Source organism: Bufo bufo, chromosome 2, assembly GCF_905171765.1.
Source record: "Bufo bufo chromosome 2, aBufBuf1.1, whole genome shotgun sequence".
Lineage (NCBI taxonomy): Eukaryota > Metazoa > Chordata > Amphibia > Anura > Bufonidae > Bufo > Bufo bufo.
Window position 1 is genome coordinate 529333488 of NC_053390.1, and position 19962 is coordinate 529353449.

At 43.2% G+C, this 19962-nt stretch overlaps 1 protein-coding gene and 1 long non-coding RNA gene across 2 annotated transcripts in view; one reads left to right on the forward strand and one right to left on the reverse strand.

The window, feature by feature from the left end:
* Positions 1–194: 194 nt before the first annotated feature.
* LOC120989701 lies at positions 195–19754 on the forward strand. The gene is made up of 3 exons (XR_005776309.1): positions 195–205; positions 13381–13384; positions 19529–19754. It is a non-coding gene; the product is annotated as an uncharacterized LOC120989701 (long non-coding RNA).
* The window catches only part of LOC120989700 (17-beta-hydroxysteroid dehydrogenase 13-like), a 56616-nt gene continuing 46487 nt past the window's right edge, over positions 9834–19962 (reverse strand). Inside the window, exons 6-7 of the mRNA XM_040417961.1 lie at positions 10893–11009; positions 9834–10207 (exon numbers count right to left, since the gene is read on the reverse strand). Of these exons, the coding sequence (XP_040273895.1) occupies positions 10117–10207; positions 10893–11009 (208 nt within the window). The 3' untranslated portion in view covers positions 9834–10116. The remainder of the gene's footprint in view (positions 10208–10892; positions 11010–19962) is intronic.

A 19962-nucleotide genomic window follows, 5' to 3' on the forward strand; every position in this document is an offset into this window, starting at 1 on the left:
AAGCACTATATAGGACATTATAGAGAAGCAGTGCGCAGTAGTGATGTGAATAAAGCAATTGGGGTAAGATATAAAACATACTATTTGTCTCACCTGGTAAGGTGGATCCACTGAGACTCTGGTCAGGATGCGCAAATATTATGCAGCACTGACAGGTGGCAAAGGTGCAGCAGGGCAGAAATATACAGTAGATTTAGCAGAGTCAGTTACATAGCAGAACTGGAGATGTAATTGAACTGGTGATGTAGCAGAATAATAGCTGTAGCAGAGTTGATGATGTAGCCTGAAGTGATTCAGAGTAAGTGGCATAGCAGAGCTGAAGATATTGTGGATTTGGTTGAGTAGCAGAGCCAAAAAGGTTGCAGAGTTGGTTGAGTAGCAAAGCTGAACAATTTGTGAAGTCAGTGATGTAGCAGAGCTGAAGCAGTTGCCCAGTTGGTGATGTAGGAGGGCTGAAGCTGTTACTGAGTTGATGTTGTAGGGCCCTGAAGTGGTTAAAGAGATGGTGATGTAGCAGGGCTGAAGTTGTTGCTAAATTGAGGGTATAGCAGGGCAGAGGTTGTGGCTGAGCTGTGGCAGACGGAATCAAGATAGAAGAACCAACTAGAGGTGAGTAGGTCAGTAGGGTCGCCAAACTACCTGAATAGTCAGGTGGTGTCCCGCTGCCCAAACCAGGCTTAAAGGGAACCTGTCACCTGGATTTTGGGAATAGAGCTGAGGACATGGGCTGCTAGATGGCCGCTAGCACATCCACAATATCCAGTCCCCATAGCTCTGTGTGCTTTTATTGTGTAAAAAAAAAACTATTTAATAGATATGCAAAGGAGGAGATTCGGAGGATGCAGGGCGGTGCTGGGCTCCTTCGCGCTGGACTCATCTCCAGGACAGGACTCATCTTAGGTTAATTTGCATATCTATCAAATCGTTTTTTTTTGACACAATAAAAGCACACAGAGCTATGAGGACTGGGTATTGCGGATGTGCTCGCGGTGATCTCGCAGCCCATGTCCTCAGCTCTATTCCCAAAATCCAGGTGACAGGTTCCCTTTAGGCTACTTTCAGACTAGCGTTCAGAGAGGATCCGTCTGGTGTCTCCACAGACGGATCCGCTCCTATAATGCAGACGTTTGGATCCGTTCAGAACGGATCCGTCTGCATTATAGTTTAGAAAAAATTCTAAGTCTGAAAGTTGTTCAGACGGATCCATCCAGACTTTACACTGAAAGTCAATGGGGGACGGATCCGTTTGAAAATTGAGCCATATTGTGTCAACTTCAAACGGATCCGTCCCCATTGACTTACATTGTAAGTCTGGACGGATCCGTTTGCCTCCGCATGGCCAGGCGGACACCCGAATGCTGCAAGCAGCGTTCGGGTGTCCGCCTGCTGAGCGGAGCGGAGGCTGAACGCTGCCAGACTCATGCATTCTGAGCGGATCCGCATCCACTCAGAATGCATTGGGGCTGGACGGATGCGGTACGGGGCCGCTTGTGAGCCCCTTCAAACGGAGCTCACAAGCGGAGCCCCGACGCTAGTGTGAAAGTAGCCTTAAATAACTTGTCAGACAGACACCAATGGTGCGATCAATATTTTGTTTGTTTGTCATTTGTACTAAAGTTCATTGCCAATAATTGTTCAGTGGAAAAGACATTTGCTTTGATATATCTATGTCTATCTCTGACTTAGTTTGGACAATTTTTTGGCCTGTTTAAAAGGACCACAAGCTAAGCATATTATTGGCATAAAATACCAGTAGCAGTAGCAATATTAATGTAGCTATACTTCTAGGGTACATAGGAGGGGTCACTTTATATTACCTATAATATTCAGTCCTTTGGCTAAGGTGTTTATTATATACAGTATCAAGCACTTGTATGTTGTTTAAAAAATGCATCACCTTATGAATAATTTTTTTTGTTACACAGCCATGTAAATAAAATGGCAATACCGGTTTTAGTGATACTGTTTAACCCTTTCTACCCCGGGCCAGTTTTCACCTTCACCAGGCCATTTTTTGCAAATCCGATATGTGTCACTTTATTTGGTAATAACTTTAAAATGCTTTTACTTATCCAGGCAATTCTGAGATTGTTTTTTTGTCACATATTGTACTTCATGACAGTGGTAAAATTGAGTCAAAAAATGTCATTTTTATTTATTAAAAAAAGAAGAAATTTACCAAAAATTTGGAAATATTTGCAAATTTCCAAATTTCAATTTCTCTACTTTTATAATAGATAGTAATAACTCCAAAAATAGTTATTACTTTACATTCCCCATATGTCTACTTCATGTTTAGATAATTTTGTGAATGCCATTTTATTTTTTGGGGATGTTAGAAGGCTTAGAAATGTAGAAGTTTAGAAGCAAATCTTGAAAATTTTCAGAAAAAACTACACCCTTCAAGGTGTTCCACCAGAATTAATGGAAAATGGAGATAAAATTTCTGAATTTCACTTTTTTGTCAGATTTTCCATTTGAATCAATTTTTTCCAGTAACAAAGCAAGGGTTAACAGCCAAACAAAACTCAATATTTATTGCCCTGATTCTGTAGTTTACAGAAACACCCCATGTGTGGTCGTAAACTGCTGTACGGGCACACAGTAGGGCGCAGAAGGAAAGGAACGCCATATGGTTTTTGGAAGGCAGATTTCACTGGGATAATTTTAAGCTGCCATGTCACATTTGAAGACCCCCTGATGCACCCCTAGAGTAGAAACTCCAAAAAAATGACCCCATTTTGGAAACTATGGCGTTGGCAGTTTTGTTGTTACTATTTTAGGGTAACATATGATTTTTGGTTGCTCTATATTATACTTTTTGTGAGGCAAGATAACAAAAAATAGTTGTTTTGGCACCATTTTTATGTTTTGTTATTTACAGTGTTCATCTGACAGGTTAGATCATGTGGTATTTTTATAGAGCAGGTTGTTATGGACGCGACAAAACCAAATATGACTATTGTTTGTTTCAGTTTTACATAATAAAGCATTTTTGAAACAAATTATTTTTTAATGTCTCCATATTCTGAAAGCCATAGTTTTTTTTATATTTTGGAAGACTGTCTTATGTAGGGGCTCATTTTTTTTGGTATGGGATGACGGTCTCTTTGGTACTATTTTAGGGTGCCTATGACTTTATCACTTGGTATTACACTTTTTAGGTGTAAGGTGACAAAAAAATGGCTTTTGTGACACCCTTTTCTTTTTTTACGGCGTTCACCTGAGGGTTTAGGTCATGTGATGTATACTTTTTTTATTTATTTAAGTTTTACACAATAACAGCATTTTTTAAACAAAAAAAAATCATGTTTTAGTGTCTCCATATTCTGAGAGCCATAGCTCTTTTATTTTTTGGGTGATTGTCTTAGGTAGGGTATCATTTTTGCGGGATGAGATGATGGTTTGATTGGCACTATTTTGGGGTGCATATGACTTTTTGATCGCTTGCTGTTACACTTTTTGTGATGTAAGGTGACAAAAAAATGGCTTTTTTGACACAGTTTTTATTTTAAAGGGGTTAGGTCATGTGATATTTTTATAGAGCAGGTTGTTGTGGACGCAGCAATACCTTATGTTTACTTTTTTTTTTTTTTTACATTTAACACAATAAAAGCATTTTTTAAACAAAAAAAAATCTTGTTTTAGTGTCTCCGTAGTCTGAGAGCCATAGTTTTTTTTTATTTTTTGGGCGATTATCTTAGGTAGGGGCTCATCTTTTGCGGCGGGGTCCGGCAGTCACACCAATGCAGGCGCAATAACCCTTGATATGCCGTGGTCAGTGCTGACCACGGCACGAGCGATGTGTGCAGAGGGAGAGAGCTTCTATCGGGTCCCCGCGCTGCTGTGACGGGGATCCAATGGCAGGGAAGGCAGCCTGATGCCTTACTTAGGCATCGTGGCTGCCTTCCGTGACAGCCTGTGAGATCCAGTCCACTAGATTTCACAGGAAGCAGGCTGTAAGTGTATTACAGTCTACACTTACAGCTAATGCATCACACGGCACAAGTCGGTGAGCAGCTCTGCGTGGGGTCGCCATGCTTCCTGTCTGCATGGTGGTTGTTGTGGCCGCGGCAGGTAAGTGCATGTTGTTTCTGGGCTCTTACCTGCTGCTTCAGTGACTGTTCACTGGCTGTCCCTTTCCTTGTAGCTAGGTCAGTGGAGACTCCTGTTCATCCGCTTCTGGGATGAACAGGTCATCTCCTGCTCCTAACCTCATTGCAGAAATCTTCAGGGCGACTCAGGGTCCGAGTTTCCTGTGTATGAGCCCACCTACCATCTGGGTCTGCTCATACGGTTAGGAGTCAGGGCCAGTATTAGGGCAGCATTAGGAGGTGACCTGCTCCCTTTTCCTGGTGTCCAGGCCTAGCTGCTTCCCCGTTTTTCTTGCGCTATACGGTGGGGAGTTGTTCCCCAATGTGACAGTATGTCTCGCTAGGAGGCCCTCCCACTGGACAGATGGTATATCCAGGAAAGAAGAAACACTCCAGATGACACAAAGGCTGAATGGCAACTGACCTCACAACACCAGGATATAAAGAGCCAAGAGGCCACACCCAAGACACACCTAGATCCCCACCAGACAGATTGTTAACCCCTCCAGCACCAAACGGGGAAGGGAATCAGGATAAAAGGTGCAGGCACCTACATGCTGCAGCAAACACACTTTGCCGCTGGCAAAAGCATGCACGGCAACCGTGTCATGGCGAACACAACTGAGGCCGTGACACACAGGTTGCCACAGGCAACACCATCCCACTGGTGGTGGCAGCCTTATGGTCTGGGGAATGTTTTTGTGGCATTCTCTGTGGCCACTCATCCGAGTGGAAGGCTCACTCAACCGATTTGGGCATGAATCGATCCTTGCAGATTATGTACATCCATACATGCTTATTGTCTCTCCTGAGGGCGGATGGGATCTTCCAGCAAGACAATGTCACATGGTTAGAAATGTCAGACTTTGGTTGGAAGAACATGGCCAAGACCTCCAAGTACTACCATGGCCCCCTAATTCGCCAGACTTTAACTCAGTTGTACTTCTGTAGGACTATCTTGGGTTCATTCTATGGATCCTTCCCCATGTACCCTCCAGCAGATGTGGGATGCACTACCATGAGCATAGCTCCAGATACCTATGACAACCTACCAGGACCATCCGAAGTCACTTTGCTCAAAACTTTGGATGCAGCTGTACAGAGATCCGTCTTTGTACAGCATTAAAATATACTGCCTCCAATTAGGCAAAGTTAGTTATTTGCAAAGTCACACGAGATTTCGTTGAATAACTTCAGTACTTGATTTTTAAAGTGGAAACCACTTTAAAACTTAGAACCGAATTCGGCTTCGGTTCTGACTGGTACCTCGGAACCGAAGCCGAGTTTTATATACAGTACAGACCAAAAGTTTGGACACACCTTCTCATTCAAAGAGTTTTCTTTATTTTCATGACTATGAAGGCATCAAAACTATGAATTAACACATGTGGAATTATATACATAACAAACAAGTGTGAAACAACAGAAAATATGTCATATTCTAGGTTCTTCAAAGTAGCCACCTTTTGCTTTGATTACTGCTTTGCACACTCTTGGCATTCTCTTGATGAGCTTCAAGAGGTAGTCCCCTGAAATGGTCTTCCAACAGTCTTGAAGGAGTTCCCAGAGATGCTTAGCACTTGTTGGCCCTTTTGCCTTCACTCTGCGGTCCAGCTCATCCCAAACCATCTCGATTGGGTTCAGGTTCGGTGACTGTGGAGGCAAGGTCATCTGGCGCAGCACCCCATCACTCTCCTTCATGGTCAAATAGCCCTTACTTTCAAAGTTTTCTCAATTTTTCGGCTGACTGACCTTCATTTCTTAAAGTAATGATGGCCACTCGTTTTTTTCTTAACTTAGCTGCTTTTTTCTTGCCATAATACAAATTCTTACAGTCTATTCAGTAGGACTATCAGCTGTGTATCCACCTGACTTCTCCTCAACGCAACTGATGGTCCCAACCCCATTTATAAAGCAAGAAATCCCACTTATTAAACCTGACAGGGCACACCTGTGAAGTGAAAACCATTTCAGGGGACTACCTCTTGAAGCTCATCAGTGCGCCTCCCCTCAGCGAGCATCCTCCCCTCAGTGCGCCTGCGCCGACTGAAGACAGGTACGGCACAGGCGCCAGATTTTGAATGCAGACAGGGCCAGCAGAGAACGAGCGCGTTCGCTGGCCCTGTCAATCAACATGAGGAGGGGGCGTGTTTATGAGAGGAGGATGCGGCTGCTACCAGCAAGTAGCCCCCCTACTTGCTGGTAGACAGGTAATTTGCATATGATAAGAGTCAGTTTTTTTTTATTATCCACTGAACGAAAATAATTAATAACATTATGTATTGATATATCGCAGTATAGGGATTATAAGTAGCAAAAAAAAAAATATGACTTTAGTGGGGTGACAGAAGCCCTTTTAAGATTTGATTTGTGACGGAACTTCATTATGTGCACTCTAACCTCCACAGAAAGATCGTTTGTGACACACTATCCCTGTTGGAACTCGGATGTTCGGTTGCATAGAAGAGCCTGATATAATCTGACCTAGCTTAGAAGCCTTTACTTGCACCTGGCAGCGTGATAACCTCCATGGAATAAGTACTGTTTAAAGTGAATTGAACCCACTTCACACGGAGATCAGCAGCGCTGTTAAGACACCATTTCAACGTAAAAGAGAACTTTCCCCTTTTTTCTTTGTGCTTTTTGTTTTGTCTTTTTATTTATTTTTATTGATTTTACATCTTGTCATCTACGCTGGATGAGGGACCAGTGGGTCTCAGTGCTGTTCACTGATGAAAGTCGATTCACGCTGAGAAGAAATTATGGCCGCCAACGATGTTGGAGGCGTCAAAGAGCGCTATGCATCAGCCACTGTTGTCACCAGACGAGCCTTTGGAGGTGGTGGTATTACAGTAAGGGCAGGTGTGTCTAGTCAATACAGAACTGCCCTACACTTTGTGAATGGTACAGTGACAAGCCCATACTACTTTAATAACTTCATTAATCCAGTCATTGTGCCTCTGCATGAACAACACAAGCCTAATTTCATCTTCATGGATGACAATGCACCAGCTCATCGAGGTCGAATTATTAGGGAACAGCAGCTGGAGACTGGTGTACCTCAAATGGAGTGGCCTACACTTTCTCCAGACCTGAATCCCATTGAAAACCTGTGAGATTGGCCCTGTAGAGGCTCGTAACTCTGTAACCCAGAACCTCAATGACCCGAGGTCTGCCCTTCAAGAAGAGTGGGATGCTGTGCCTCATCAGACAATAATTCAACTTGTGAACAGCATAAGATGTCGTTGTCAAGTTGGAATTGATGCTCAAGGCCACATGACAATTTTTTGAGATATTTCCATTTTTTGTGGGGGTATACCCACCACTGTTGGTGGCTTTTGTTCCAATAAATTGTTTGAGATAAGGAAATCACCATTGCATGCTTCTACTTAAAGGGGTTATCACAGCGTCTCCTGTTCGCTCTGTACTAACGCCTATTTCCTATGGCGTTGTCCTTTCTATTGATGGGCAGCTCGTCAGCGCTCTGCTGATCAGTTGACTCCGCCTCCTTTACTTGAGTGCGCGCTCCCGTTATAGCCGAACTTCATTCTGGGAGACGCCGCAGCGTTTTCTCTACCCTCTCACATCCTGCATTCTGCGGCTCTGTTTCAGAAGCAGCACAAGGGAATGAAGAACCGCACAGGCGCGGCCGGCAGCGTGCGCGTTCATGGAAGAAATGCAGCTGCACACTGGAAGGTGGATTCCGCTCGCCGTGCATGCGCGGCCATTGCATTCAGCCAGCGAAAGGTGGCCGTAACTAAGGGAGGACACAGTACAACAATGAGGTAAAAGGGGGAGGTTTTTAGCGAGAAGGGTAGGAATTGGCTTGAACATTATATTTAGGAAAATGATCATTGTCGCAGCGTGGACAAATTAAACTATGATCCTTTTGATGGGATAACCCCTTTAAATGCCCTACTTTTATGATATAATATCACTTTTTTTTACGTTTTCCATAAATTTCACCCGAAAGCCAAATATCCCTAACTTTGTTTGTAGTATATATGGCAGGGTAGCGCCATCCTGGGTAATTCAGCACACGGTCCTTTTTAGGGGAGTCTCTGCTCTTCCCTCACCTGCGCGGCATTTTGACTTTGGTGTTCTATCACACCTGGTCTCTTTTGTGGTTTGTTGTTTATTTTTCATACTGCACTTGCCAAACAAGCCTTGTCTCACTGCCGTGCGGGTCTGCTTGTGGACCATTGACTCACCTGTGTACTTAGGTCTTTACCTTGCTGTCGGGTCATAGGTTGATTTTTGTTTGTTATATTTTATGTCCTGTACCACAAACTGACAATAAAAGTGGCTGAGGTCAGTTGAACGAAATTCCCACTGTTTGGACTGAAATTTCTATGGTGATCCTGCTAAAATGTGACCATCTAGCCAGGAGACGATAACCCCACTACCTAATCCCTTACAATATATATATATATATATATACACACACAGCTTTTTCATAATTTATTTTAAGCTATTTCCATCACCAAATTAAAGGGGTTGTCTCTGACATAAAAAAAACAACAGTTTGAAGAAATTGAGAACCGCACTCTATTTGTTCCGTTTAGGTGCCAATCAAGGGCTATAGATAGCCAATAAATATATAAGTAAATTTGAGGCACACAATTTTTTGAGTTGCAAAACTGGGGCATTTATTCATTAGCATATAATGCTGTCATCCATAGGCCCAATCTTTTTCAAATTATACACATATTGGCAGAAACCGTACGTTTCGGTCGCGCAGGACCTTCATCTGCGGTTTTATCTGCTCAGACGGATGTGTGTGAGTGGGGCGCTGGATGCATCCTTTTAAACTCACGGTTCTTGAAAACAGATAAATGCATTGAATTGGCCCCTTTCTCTTTATTTCACACATAGGGGCCCAGATTTACAAATCCTATAGATGCCGTAAACTTAGGCGTCTAGACCTGCACCAAATTTATCACAGGGACTCCAGCTGGTTTAAATATGGTGCAGGGATAGACACTTTTGTCTAGCTCTATACCACCTATCGGTTAGCTTACATAGAGGCTCAATTTTCCGCCATAATTGTTGTGCAATTTAGTTTATCTTAGGCCACAGCCTTTCACATAAAGCCCTGCCTCCTTTTTGATGAGCCCCACCCCTTTTGCAGCAAGCCAAAAAAAAGTGTAGAAACCGTAGCTGTGCCGAATTGCACTAATTTTGCCACTTTAGACAGATTTTCGGTGCAGACACATTAGTAAATCTGGGGCAGTTTACATCTGTGTTTTCCTAGGCATTTATATTTGACTAAAATATTGTGGGCAATTACTTGCAGGCTACACACTCCATTGATCTCAATATGGGACAGAGTAGGTTATAATTGATACAGTCCCTATAGGCTATGTTCACATAGCGTCCAAGGTAATCCGGTAGTCTGTTCTGACAGAGAAACCAGAATTATCGTATCCAGCGTAGCCGGACACCGCCGGATCCCCAATAACTATAATGGGATCCGGAGGCTTTCTGGCATAAATACCGCTACACACAGATGTATTTGTCCTGCAGAAAGCCAGCATTTATGCCGGAAAGCCGCCTGATCCCTGTCAGATCTGATTATAGTCAATGGAGATCCAGCGGTGCACTGCAGGGTCCAGCCAGAACAGACTATCTGCTTACCTTAGCGGCTATGTGAACATAGTCTTACTTTCTCCCTGCTCATGTCACCTGCAGGAGTAGATGGATGAAAAACACAGACAGTTTGGGAGGGGTTTCTGTTAATAAAGTGGATATTTTTTTGCTTATTTGCAACAGATAACAGTAGCTTGAGATTGAGAGGTCCCATGAAGGTGGGCCAGTTTTGTTAAAAAGATTTGTAAAATTTTACTGACTTGCCTGCTACTGTAATCTGCTGCAGATTTTACTGCAAATCCACAGGTAAAATTCACAGCAAATCCGCTACGTGTAGATTAACCCCTTTCTGTAACATGATAAATGATAAATTTGTGTTGGGGAATTAGGAAGAAGTAGACAGTGAAGTTTTTTACACATTAATATTGTTTGTCTATTTGTCCTTCTCAGTGCTCCGTACTTTGGCATCAAACTTTACTCCTTGGAATGCATTGAGAGCCTTCAAAGCACGTTCTGGTAAAAACCTGAAAATAAAAGGCCAAACAAGGTTCATATCTACAGAAAAATCATAATAGTACATTTCATTTTGGATTTTGGAAGTTGCAGCTTGATGTCTACATGGAGGAAATCAGCTTTCAAAGATACTTTTCTCTTATATCTCTATGGTTATATCATAATTTGATAATCTGACACTTGTGAGGTATTAGATGCTGCATTAAAGGGGTTTTCTCACTTCAGCAAATGGCATTTATCATGTTAATACTGGTACTAATGTATTGTGATTGTCCATATTGTCTCCTTTGCTGGCTTGATTCATTTTTTCATTGCATTATACACTGCTCGTATCCAGGGTTAAGGCCATCTGTGCAGCACTGATACAAGGTGGTCGGGATGGGAGCTGCTGCACATGCGTGCCTATGCATGTCTCCATGATCCCCGCACCAGAGAGGCCAACACTTTTTCCTATAGTGTGCAAGCACGGCCACTGGATATCAGCAGTGGCCGCAATCCCTGGATAAGAGCAGTATATAATGTGATGGAAAAATGAATCAAGCCAGCATAGGAAGCAAAATGGACAATCACAATACACTAGTAAGTGCCTTGTATTAAGTTTCTCTACATGATAAATGCCATTTGCTGAAGTGGAACAACCCCTTTTAAAGTCTTTTACTTTGTTAGTGTGAATTTATGCAATAATAGTATACTTACAATTCTAATACCGGAGCAAGTGACACAAAAGGTGGGATATAAATCATCTTCTTGTTAATTAAAATACCATTTACTAATGTCTTGGCTACATCTTCAGGTAGTAGCACTGGAGCAAATCTGAAAAAAAGAAAAATCAAATTTTTTAATTTTTGATGGTCATTTGCAATGCAAAGGCTTATTATTTATTATGAAAGCACCATTCATTCCATGGCGCTGTGCATATGAAAAGGGGTGTACATACATAATAAAAAAAAACAAGTACAATAAGCATAAACAAAACGAGTTACAAACTGGAACAGAAGGAGAGAGGACCCTGCCTGTGAGGGCTTACAATCTACAAGGGATGGGGTAAGGATACAGTAAGTGAGGGTAAAGCTAGTCATGGCGTTATAGTGGCAGCAGGGTTACTGTAGGTTGTAGGCATGTCTGAAGAGGTGGGTTTTCAGGTTTCCTTTTAAGCTTTACGTGGTAGGTAAGCATCTGATATGTTGGGGTAAAGCGTTCCAGAGTACAGGGGCTGCACAGGAGAAATTTTGGAGACAATTGTGGGAAGAGGAGATAAGAGGAGAGTAGAGAATAAGGTTTTGTGAAGATCAGAGATTGCATGTGGGAAGGCATCAGGAGATCAGGTCAGAGATGTATGGAGGGGAGAGGTTGTGGACAGCCTTGTATGTCATTGTTAGTGTTTTGTACTAGATTCTCTGGGCAACGAGAAGCCAATTAAGAGATTGGCAGAGAGAAGAGACAGGAGAGTAATGGGGGAGGTGTATTTATTGAGTGGCAGAGTTGAGAATCGATTGGAGGGGTGTGAGTGCTAGATGGGAGGCCACAGAGAAGGATATTACAGTAGTCAAGGCGGGAGAGTATGAGGGGATGTACAAACATTTCTGCACACTTTGGATTGAGGATACTTTTGGAGTTGGAGGCAGCAGGAGGTGGAAAGGGCTTGCATGTGCGGTTTGAAGGACAGAGCAGAACCGAAGGTTACCCCAAGGCAGCGGACTTGGTTGACCGAGGAGAGTGTGCAGCCATTGACTGTGATAGATAGGCTTGATGGGAGGGCTGAGGGAGATCGGGGAAAAATTATAAGTTCTGTTTTATCCATGTTAAGTTTTAGAAAGCAGGAGGAGAAGAAGGAGGCTTTAGAAGATAGGCATTGTGGCGTTCTGAATAGTAGGATGGTGATATCTGGACCAGAGTGGTACATTTGCGTGTCCTCAGCATAGAAGTGATACTGAAAGCCATGGGACTCTCTGAGCTGTCACAGGCCGATGTTGTACATTGAGAAGGGCAGGGGTGCTAGGACAGAGCATGTGAAACACCAACAGAGAGAGGACGAGGCGAGGAGGTGGTGAGACACTAAATGTCTGATCTGTGAAGTATGATGTGATCCAGGAGAGGGCTGGTGATGCCAAGACATGAGAGTTTGTAGCACAAGGGAGTGGTCAACTGTGTCAAAGCCAGAGAATAGGTCAAGGAGAAGGAGGGCAGAGTAATGTTTGGCTTTGGCAGTTAGCAGGTTGTGGTGACTTTGATAAGGGCAGTTTTGGTACAGTGTTGGGGTCGGAATCCAGATTGTAGTCAGTGAAAAGCGGAAAAGAAATCGATGAGAGGACAGTTCAAGGTAGAAATGTTGTTTAAGTAATTTTGAGGAGAATGGGAATAGTGATATGGGACTATGGGGAGACAAAGAAGATCGGTCGAAGGAAGGCTTTTTGAGCATGGGTGTGGTGGAAGCATGTTTAAAACAGGAGGGAAAGAATCCGGTGGTTAGACATAGGTTGAAGAAATGGGTTAGGGCAGGGATAAACACTGTGGTGAGGTTGGGGATGAGGTAAGATGGGGTCGGTTCAAGTGCACAGGTGAAATGTGAACTGGAGAGTAGGGTGGAAAGTTTTTCTTCTGTAATGGTGGAGAAGCTGGATTTGGCTGTGGAGACTTTAGGCTGAAGCTTTCTCTGATGTTATCAATCTTTTGTTTTTATCAATTGTTCTGATGTTATCAATCTTTTTTTTTAAGTATGTGTCAAAGTCCTCGACGGAGAGGTGAGGGAGGGGGCACCCGGGGATGGAGAAGGGAGTTATGGTTGTTTAGGATTGTGAGACAGGGAAGATATGAAAGATGAGAAGTAGGCCTGTTTTGCATCAGCGAGCACGGACTTGAAGTTGACGAGGGATTGTTTGTATGTGACAGTGTTTTCCTTAGAATGGGTTTTCTTCCGTTACCACTCTGCAGGCTTGCTCTTTAGTCAGACTGGTATGTCAGGGTTGCCCATTGATTTTTCAGGTTTTGTTAAAGTATGTAAGACTGCAGCCAAAGACAAAAAGGAGAAGGTGAGGATTGATAGTAAGCAGCTGTTGGTGGGCGATTCCATCATAAGAGGTGTGAAGTTGGAGGAGAATGGTGTTGTGAGATGTCTCCCTGGTGCTACCGCTAGCAGGGATAGACGACGGATCCTAAATATTGTTAGGCAAGAAAAGCAGGAAAGGGAAGTGGATGTTATTCTCCATCTTGGGACAAACGATCTGGCTTGCAACGAGGTTTCAAAGGTGAAAGAAGCTTTTCATACACTTGGAAAGGATATACGGGAGGTTGCATCAACTGTTTCATTCTCTGCAGTTTTGCCGGTGCATAACCTTCAGCATGACAGGAAGATGCGCATTAAGGAATTCAATGTATGGCTTGGTGAATGGTGTCTGAACCAAGGGTTTGGTTTTGTGTCTCATGATAGCTCTTGTTGGAATGGAAAAGAACTGTACAAGAAAGATGGTTTGCATCTTTCTCTCAAGGGAACGAATGTCCTCGGTGAACAGTTCCAAGTATTTGCCAAGAAGCATTTAAACTAGGAAAGGGGGGCAAAAGAGTGATAATCCAGCAGTCCGACTGCCCCCCGGAACAATGCCAGAAGAGGCCAGTAGCACAAAGGTTAAGAAATGACAAGCTCAGAGTCTTGTCTACAAATGCTCGCAGTCTAGGGAATAAGATCAATGAGCTTGAGGCTATAATGGCATCTGAGAATATAGATGTAGTGGCTGTTACCGAGACGTGGTTCAAGGGGAGTAATGACTGGGATATATCAATACCAGGGTTCTCTCTATACAGGAAAGACAGAGAAGGCAAGAAGGAGGAGGGGTGGCCCTGTATGTGAAAGATAGCATAAAATCGAATTTGATACAAGTTAGCGAGAACAATTTAGAGTCAGTTTGGGTTACCTTGCAGCTTGATAATCATAAGGTAACTCGTGTAGGTGTTATATGTAGACCACCTACCCAAGTCAAAGAATTAGATGATCTACTAGTTGAGGAAATAGCTAAAATGACATTGAAGGGGGAAGTTATCATTATGGGAGACTTCAATCTTCCAGATGTGAACTGGAAAACCAAAATAGCTAGTTCTGCCAAGAGTACAGATATTCTAAATTCCCTACTGGTATTATCTCTACAGCAAGTAGTGGAGGAGCCAACCCGGAAGGAGGCCATTTTAGATTTAGTATTCACAAATGGGAATTTGGTATCTGATATTACTGTAGGGGAAAGCTTGGGATCTAGTGATCACCAGTCAGTGTGGTTTACTATAAGTACAGTGACTGAGTCACACCACACAAAAACAAAAGTTTTAGATTTTAGAAAAACTGACTTTTCTAAAATTAGATTAGTGGTATACGAGTCCCTATCAGACTGGAACAGTTTAATTGGAGTCCAGGAGAAATGGGACTACTTAAAAGTGGCACTATTGAAGGCAACAGAAGATTGCATTAGGCTTGTCAGTAAAAGCAAAAAAAGGAAGAGACCACTGTGGTACTCAGCAGAAATGGCCAAAATCATTAAAAACAAAAAGATAGCATTTAGGAATTATAAAAAAAAAAAAACGAGGATGACAGACAAATTTATAAGATTAGGCAGAGAGAGGCCAAACAAGTTATAAGAGCTTCTAAAGCACAGGCAGAAGAGAAATTAGCTCAGTCAGGGAAAAAAGGCGATAAGGCATTCTTCAGATACATAAATGAAAAAAGGAAACTAAAACAAGGAATTACCAAATTAAAAACTAAAGGAAGGTATATGGAAGAAGATAAAGAACTAGCTGACTGCCTCAATAAATACTTCTGTTCAGTTTTTACAAAGGAAAATGAAGGAGAAGGACCTCAGTTGGGAAAGAAGACTAATGAATCTTTTGACGCATGTGTCTTTACAGAGGAAGAGGTTCTAAGTCAACTGTCTAAAATTAATACAAATAAGTCACAGGGGCCTGATGGGATACACCCAAAGCTATTAAAAGAGCTCAGCGGTGAACTAGCAAAACCATTAACAGATTTATTTAACCAATCACTGGCAACAGGAGTCGTCCCAGAAGATTGGAAATTAGCAAATGTTGTGCCCATTCACAAGAAAGGTAGTAGGGAGGAATCGGGCAACTATAGGCCAGTAAGCCTGACATCAATAGTGGGGAAATTAATGGAAACCATACTTAAGGAGAGGATTGTGGACCATCTAAAATCCCATGGATTGAAAGATGAAAAACAGCATGGGTTTACTTCAGGGTGATCATGTCAAACTAATCTTATTGATTTTTTTGATTGGGTGACTAAAATAATAGATGGAGGAGGTACAGTAGACATCGCTTATCTAGACTTTAGTAAGGCTTTTGATACTGTCCCACATAGAAGGCTTATCAATAAAGTGCAGTCATTGGGCTTGGACTCCCATATTGTTGAATGGATTAGGCAGTGGCTGAGGGACAGGCAACAGAGGGTTGTAGTTAATGGAGTATATTCAGACCAAGGTCTTGTTACCAGTGGGGTACCTCAGGGATCTGTTCTGGGACCCATATTGTTTAATATCTTTATCAGCAAAATTGCAGAAGGCCTCAATGGTAAGGTGTGTCTTTTTGCTGATAACACAAAGATTTGTAACAGGGTTGACGTTCCTGGAGGAATACACCAAATGCAAAAGGACTTAGGAAAACTAGAGGAATGGTCAAAAATCTGGCAACTAAAATTTTATGTTGATAAGTGCAAGATAATGCACCTGGGACGTAAAAACCCAAGAGCAGAATATAAAATCAGTGATACAGTCCTAACCTCAGTATCTGAGGAAAGGGATTTAGGGATCATTATTTTAGAAGACTTAAAGGTAGGCAGACAATGTCACAGAGCAGCAGGAAATGCTAGCAGAATGCTTGGGTGTATAGCAAGAGGAATTACCAGTAGAAAGAGGGAGGTGCTCATGCCGCTCTACAGAGCACTAGTGAGACCTCATTTGGAGTATTGTGCTCAGTACTGGAGACCATATCTCCAGAAGGATATTGATACTTTGGAGAGAGTTCAGAGAAGAGCTACTAAGCTGGTACATGGATTGCAGGATAAAACTTACCAGGAAAGATTAAAGGACATTAACATGTATAGCTTGGAAGAAAGACGAGACAGAGGGGATATGATAGAAACTTTTAAATACATAAAGGGAATCAACAAGGTAAAAGAGGAAAGAATATTTAAAAGAAGAAAAACTGCTACAAGAGGACATAGTTTTAAATTAGAGGGGCAAAGGTTTAAAAGTAATATCAGGAAGTATTACTTTACTGAGAGAGTAGTGGATGCATGGAATAGCCTTCCTGCAGAAGTGGCAGCTGCAAATACAGTGGAGGAGTTTAAGCATGCATGGGATAGGCATAAGGCCATCCTTCATATAAGATAGGGCCAGGGGCTATCCATAGTATTTAGTATATTGGGCAGACTAGATGGGCCAAATGGTTCTTATCTGCCGACACATTCTATGTTTCTATGTTATGTATGAGGCAGGGACTGAGTTGAGAGCTGTAGTTATTGTGGTGTTATACAAAGTGGCAGTGGCATTTGCATCATGGAGGAATCACATGGTAGAAAGTGGCAGAAGAGAGTGAGAGATCACATGAAACTCAAGATGTTTAAGGTTCCTGCAAGGGTGTGCCAGTTTGTGAACAGGGGGGGCAGCTCTAAGAGACAAGTGAAGAGAACGTAAGTAGATTGCGGTCGGATATGGGGAGAGGTGAGTTACGGTGGTTAGATAGGGAACAGAGGTGGGTTAAGATAAGATCCAGTATGTGACCATCTTTGTGGATGGCAGTGGAGGACCACGGAGGGAAGCCAAAAGAGGAAGTAAGTACTAGAGGTTTAGAGGTAGCTAAGTGGAAAGTGTCAGTGAGGATGTTGAAATCACCCATGAAGATAGTGGGGATGTTGGTTGAAATAAAACATAGTAGCCAGGTGTTGAAGTTGTCAAGAAAGATGGTGGCTGTGTAAGAGGCAGCCCTGAATCAACCAGCAGCATTTCCAGCACTTATATCTATGCAGACTGTCATGTTTCCCTCCGGCCACCAGAGGCCACTGTGACTAAACAGGAACCTGAGTTGTGCTGGCCAGAGGCTAAGGAAGAGTTAAGAAGTTTTTCCCGGGCTGTTTGAGAAGTTGCTGGGGGCCTTGCTGAGATAACAGGGAGAGATGGACTGCTGAGAGATAACAGTAAAAGACTGGAGCAGCAGGAGGCTATATTAGCTGAGATTTTCCTGACAGCTGTGGAGCTGCACACAGAGGACTTCACTGTGTGTTCCAGAGGAGTGGGACCGTGTGTCAGAGACCAGTACAAGCCGGATCCTTCCTGCCAGAGCTGAAACTAGGTGGAGATCTGCATCTGTTGTGACCAGAGAGAGAAAGACAGCCAAGCAAGCGACCGGACCTGGATCCAGACTGCATCTTATTGTACCCAGGAGAATCTGCAGAACTGTGAGTGGCACCGGTGCTTTCCTGTGATAGGTTATAGAGTCAGGGACTTAGTCAGTGCGCTGTAGAAGCGTCCCCTGGGTAGCAGGGCTAGATAGGAAATTGGTAGTGAGAGTAGCTTGCAAGCTGACTGCTTACTGTTTAGCTCATTCTGTGTATATGCAAAACTCTATTTCCATTGTTGTTGATTTATGTTCACCTGTTAATACCATTCTTGTCTTTGACCCATTGTGCCTCTGGTGCGGTGGTACTGTATTGTTATTCAGGTTTTCCGGCAGTTTCATTTTGCTCCTTTAATAAAGCCGGTTTTTGCTTCAGTCTCCTTGTCCGCTGTACTGTACTTGAATCCTGCTTTGCGGTCTCTCCCTCCTTTGACAGCTACAGCTGAGCCAGAGGGGTGGTAGATTACAGCCACTTGAAGGTTGGCAGGAGAGTAGATGCAGACAGAGTGTACTTCAAATGAAGGTAGCATAAAGGAGGATGGCAGGGGAGTTAAGCCAAAGGAGCAGTTGTCCGACAAGAGAAGAAAAACTCCTCCACCACATTTGCTGCCGGGGTGGGGTGCGTGAGGAACATGAAATCTGCCAAAATAGAGTCCAACAGTGTCAGATGGTGTCAGCCATGTTTATGTCAAATTCAGGAGGGAAAGTTTGTTAGAGATGAAAAGTTTGTAAATGTAGGATAGTTTGTTGAAGACAAAGCACAACATAATGCTCCTGCAAGAGGCACAAGGGGAGCAGGGGCCAGGTGTGTTGAAGAAAGGATTAAATATATGGTTAAAATACACTGTAAAAGAAGACATAGTCCCCAGATATAAAAATTCACTGTATGCCGTATCCTTCAAATAGTTAATTGCTGTAATGTCATATTATTAAATTAAACACTTTGGCTTATAGTGCTGAGTAAACACTTTGTCTTATTGTGTTAGGTTGCTGGAAAATTTACCTGGATCCGCCCCCTGGTTAGTTAGAGTCAGTGCAGTTGAGTTCTAGGTGTGCTACAGTGAAGACTGGAATGTACAAGCTCCTCAGACCTGGGTCCAATTTCGGAGAATCCCCATCTCTGAGACTTCTACAGTCAATAAAGCGACTTTACCATCAACGTGCTCCAGGAAGAAGGATATTAGAAAGTCTAGGACACTCAAGGCAATGAACTTGAGTCAAACAGTAAGGTATTGTGCACGTTTATGGCTAAGAGACTTTGCTGCTGTGAGAGGGAACATCAGGAAGTAGCTTAGAAATATGGTAAAACGCACAACTGTAAATAGTAAAATATGAGGGCCACATATAATATAAAATATATAGTAGTTGGGTATAGTTCTGCATACAATTTGAGGCACTGTACCCCTTATTAGGCCACTTCAGCTGTGTGACATCCAATCATGTACTTCTTTCGCTGAGTTATATATCTTAATTGTGATATTTGGCATATTTATCAAAACTAGTGCATGGATTTAGTTATAGTTGCCCATTCCAACAAATTATATTTCAGCTGTTGTCACGTACCAGCCAGTGTGAACCCACTGTGCCACGTGTCCTACGTCCTCTAAGGGCATTGTCTAAGTGAACCCCTCAATCTTCACAGTACCCCTGATGGTGGGGATAGACTTTCCTGAGGTGAACACCAGGTCGCTACCTCTTGAGGAGGATAGGCACACTAGGTAGCTAATCCAGGCGGACCAGGAGGTACCTGAGAAAGGTACCAGAGGTACAGGCGTTGTCAGCAGGCTGAGTCGTTACCAGGAGCAACAGTGCAGGACCGAAGGATGAGGCAGAGGCGAAGTCAGACAGGCAATAGGTCAGAGCAGGCGGGACAAGTACAAGTCAGGCAATCCGGGTCGGCGAGCAGTCAAGGCAAGCAGGAAGGGATCAAACAGGTAGCAGAGTCCAGGAACACAAGCGGCTATCAAGAACCTTAGCAGGACACAAGGACCTTGACACTGAGGCATCTGGGAAGGGGGCTGAGCCACTCATATACGTGCAGAAGCGCTAGGATTGGTTGGCGCGGTCACATGATCCAACCCATAAAACACAGGAAGTGAAGCACGCCGGCCCTTAAGGAAATGCTGCAGGAAACAAGCAGCAAGCATGCTGTGGCCAGGGCTGAAAGGAAACACTGGCAGCAGATCACCGCTGAACACAGCGCCCAGGGACCGCGGCGGTAAGCAGGGGAACAGCGGCGCACAGCAGCTGCTGTTACAGCTCTCATGTGTCAGAAGCTCTTTGAAAATTAAATGCAGCCACCTTATTGGTTGCTATGACCAACTACTTCACCCTCTCCATCGTATTGTCTCTCAGAACTTGTGCTAATCAACGCTCT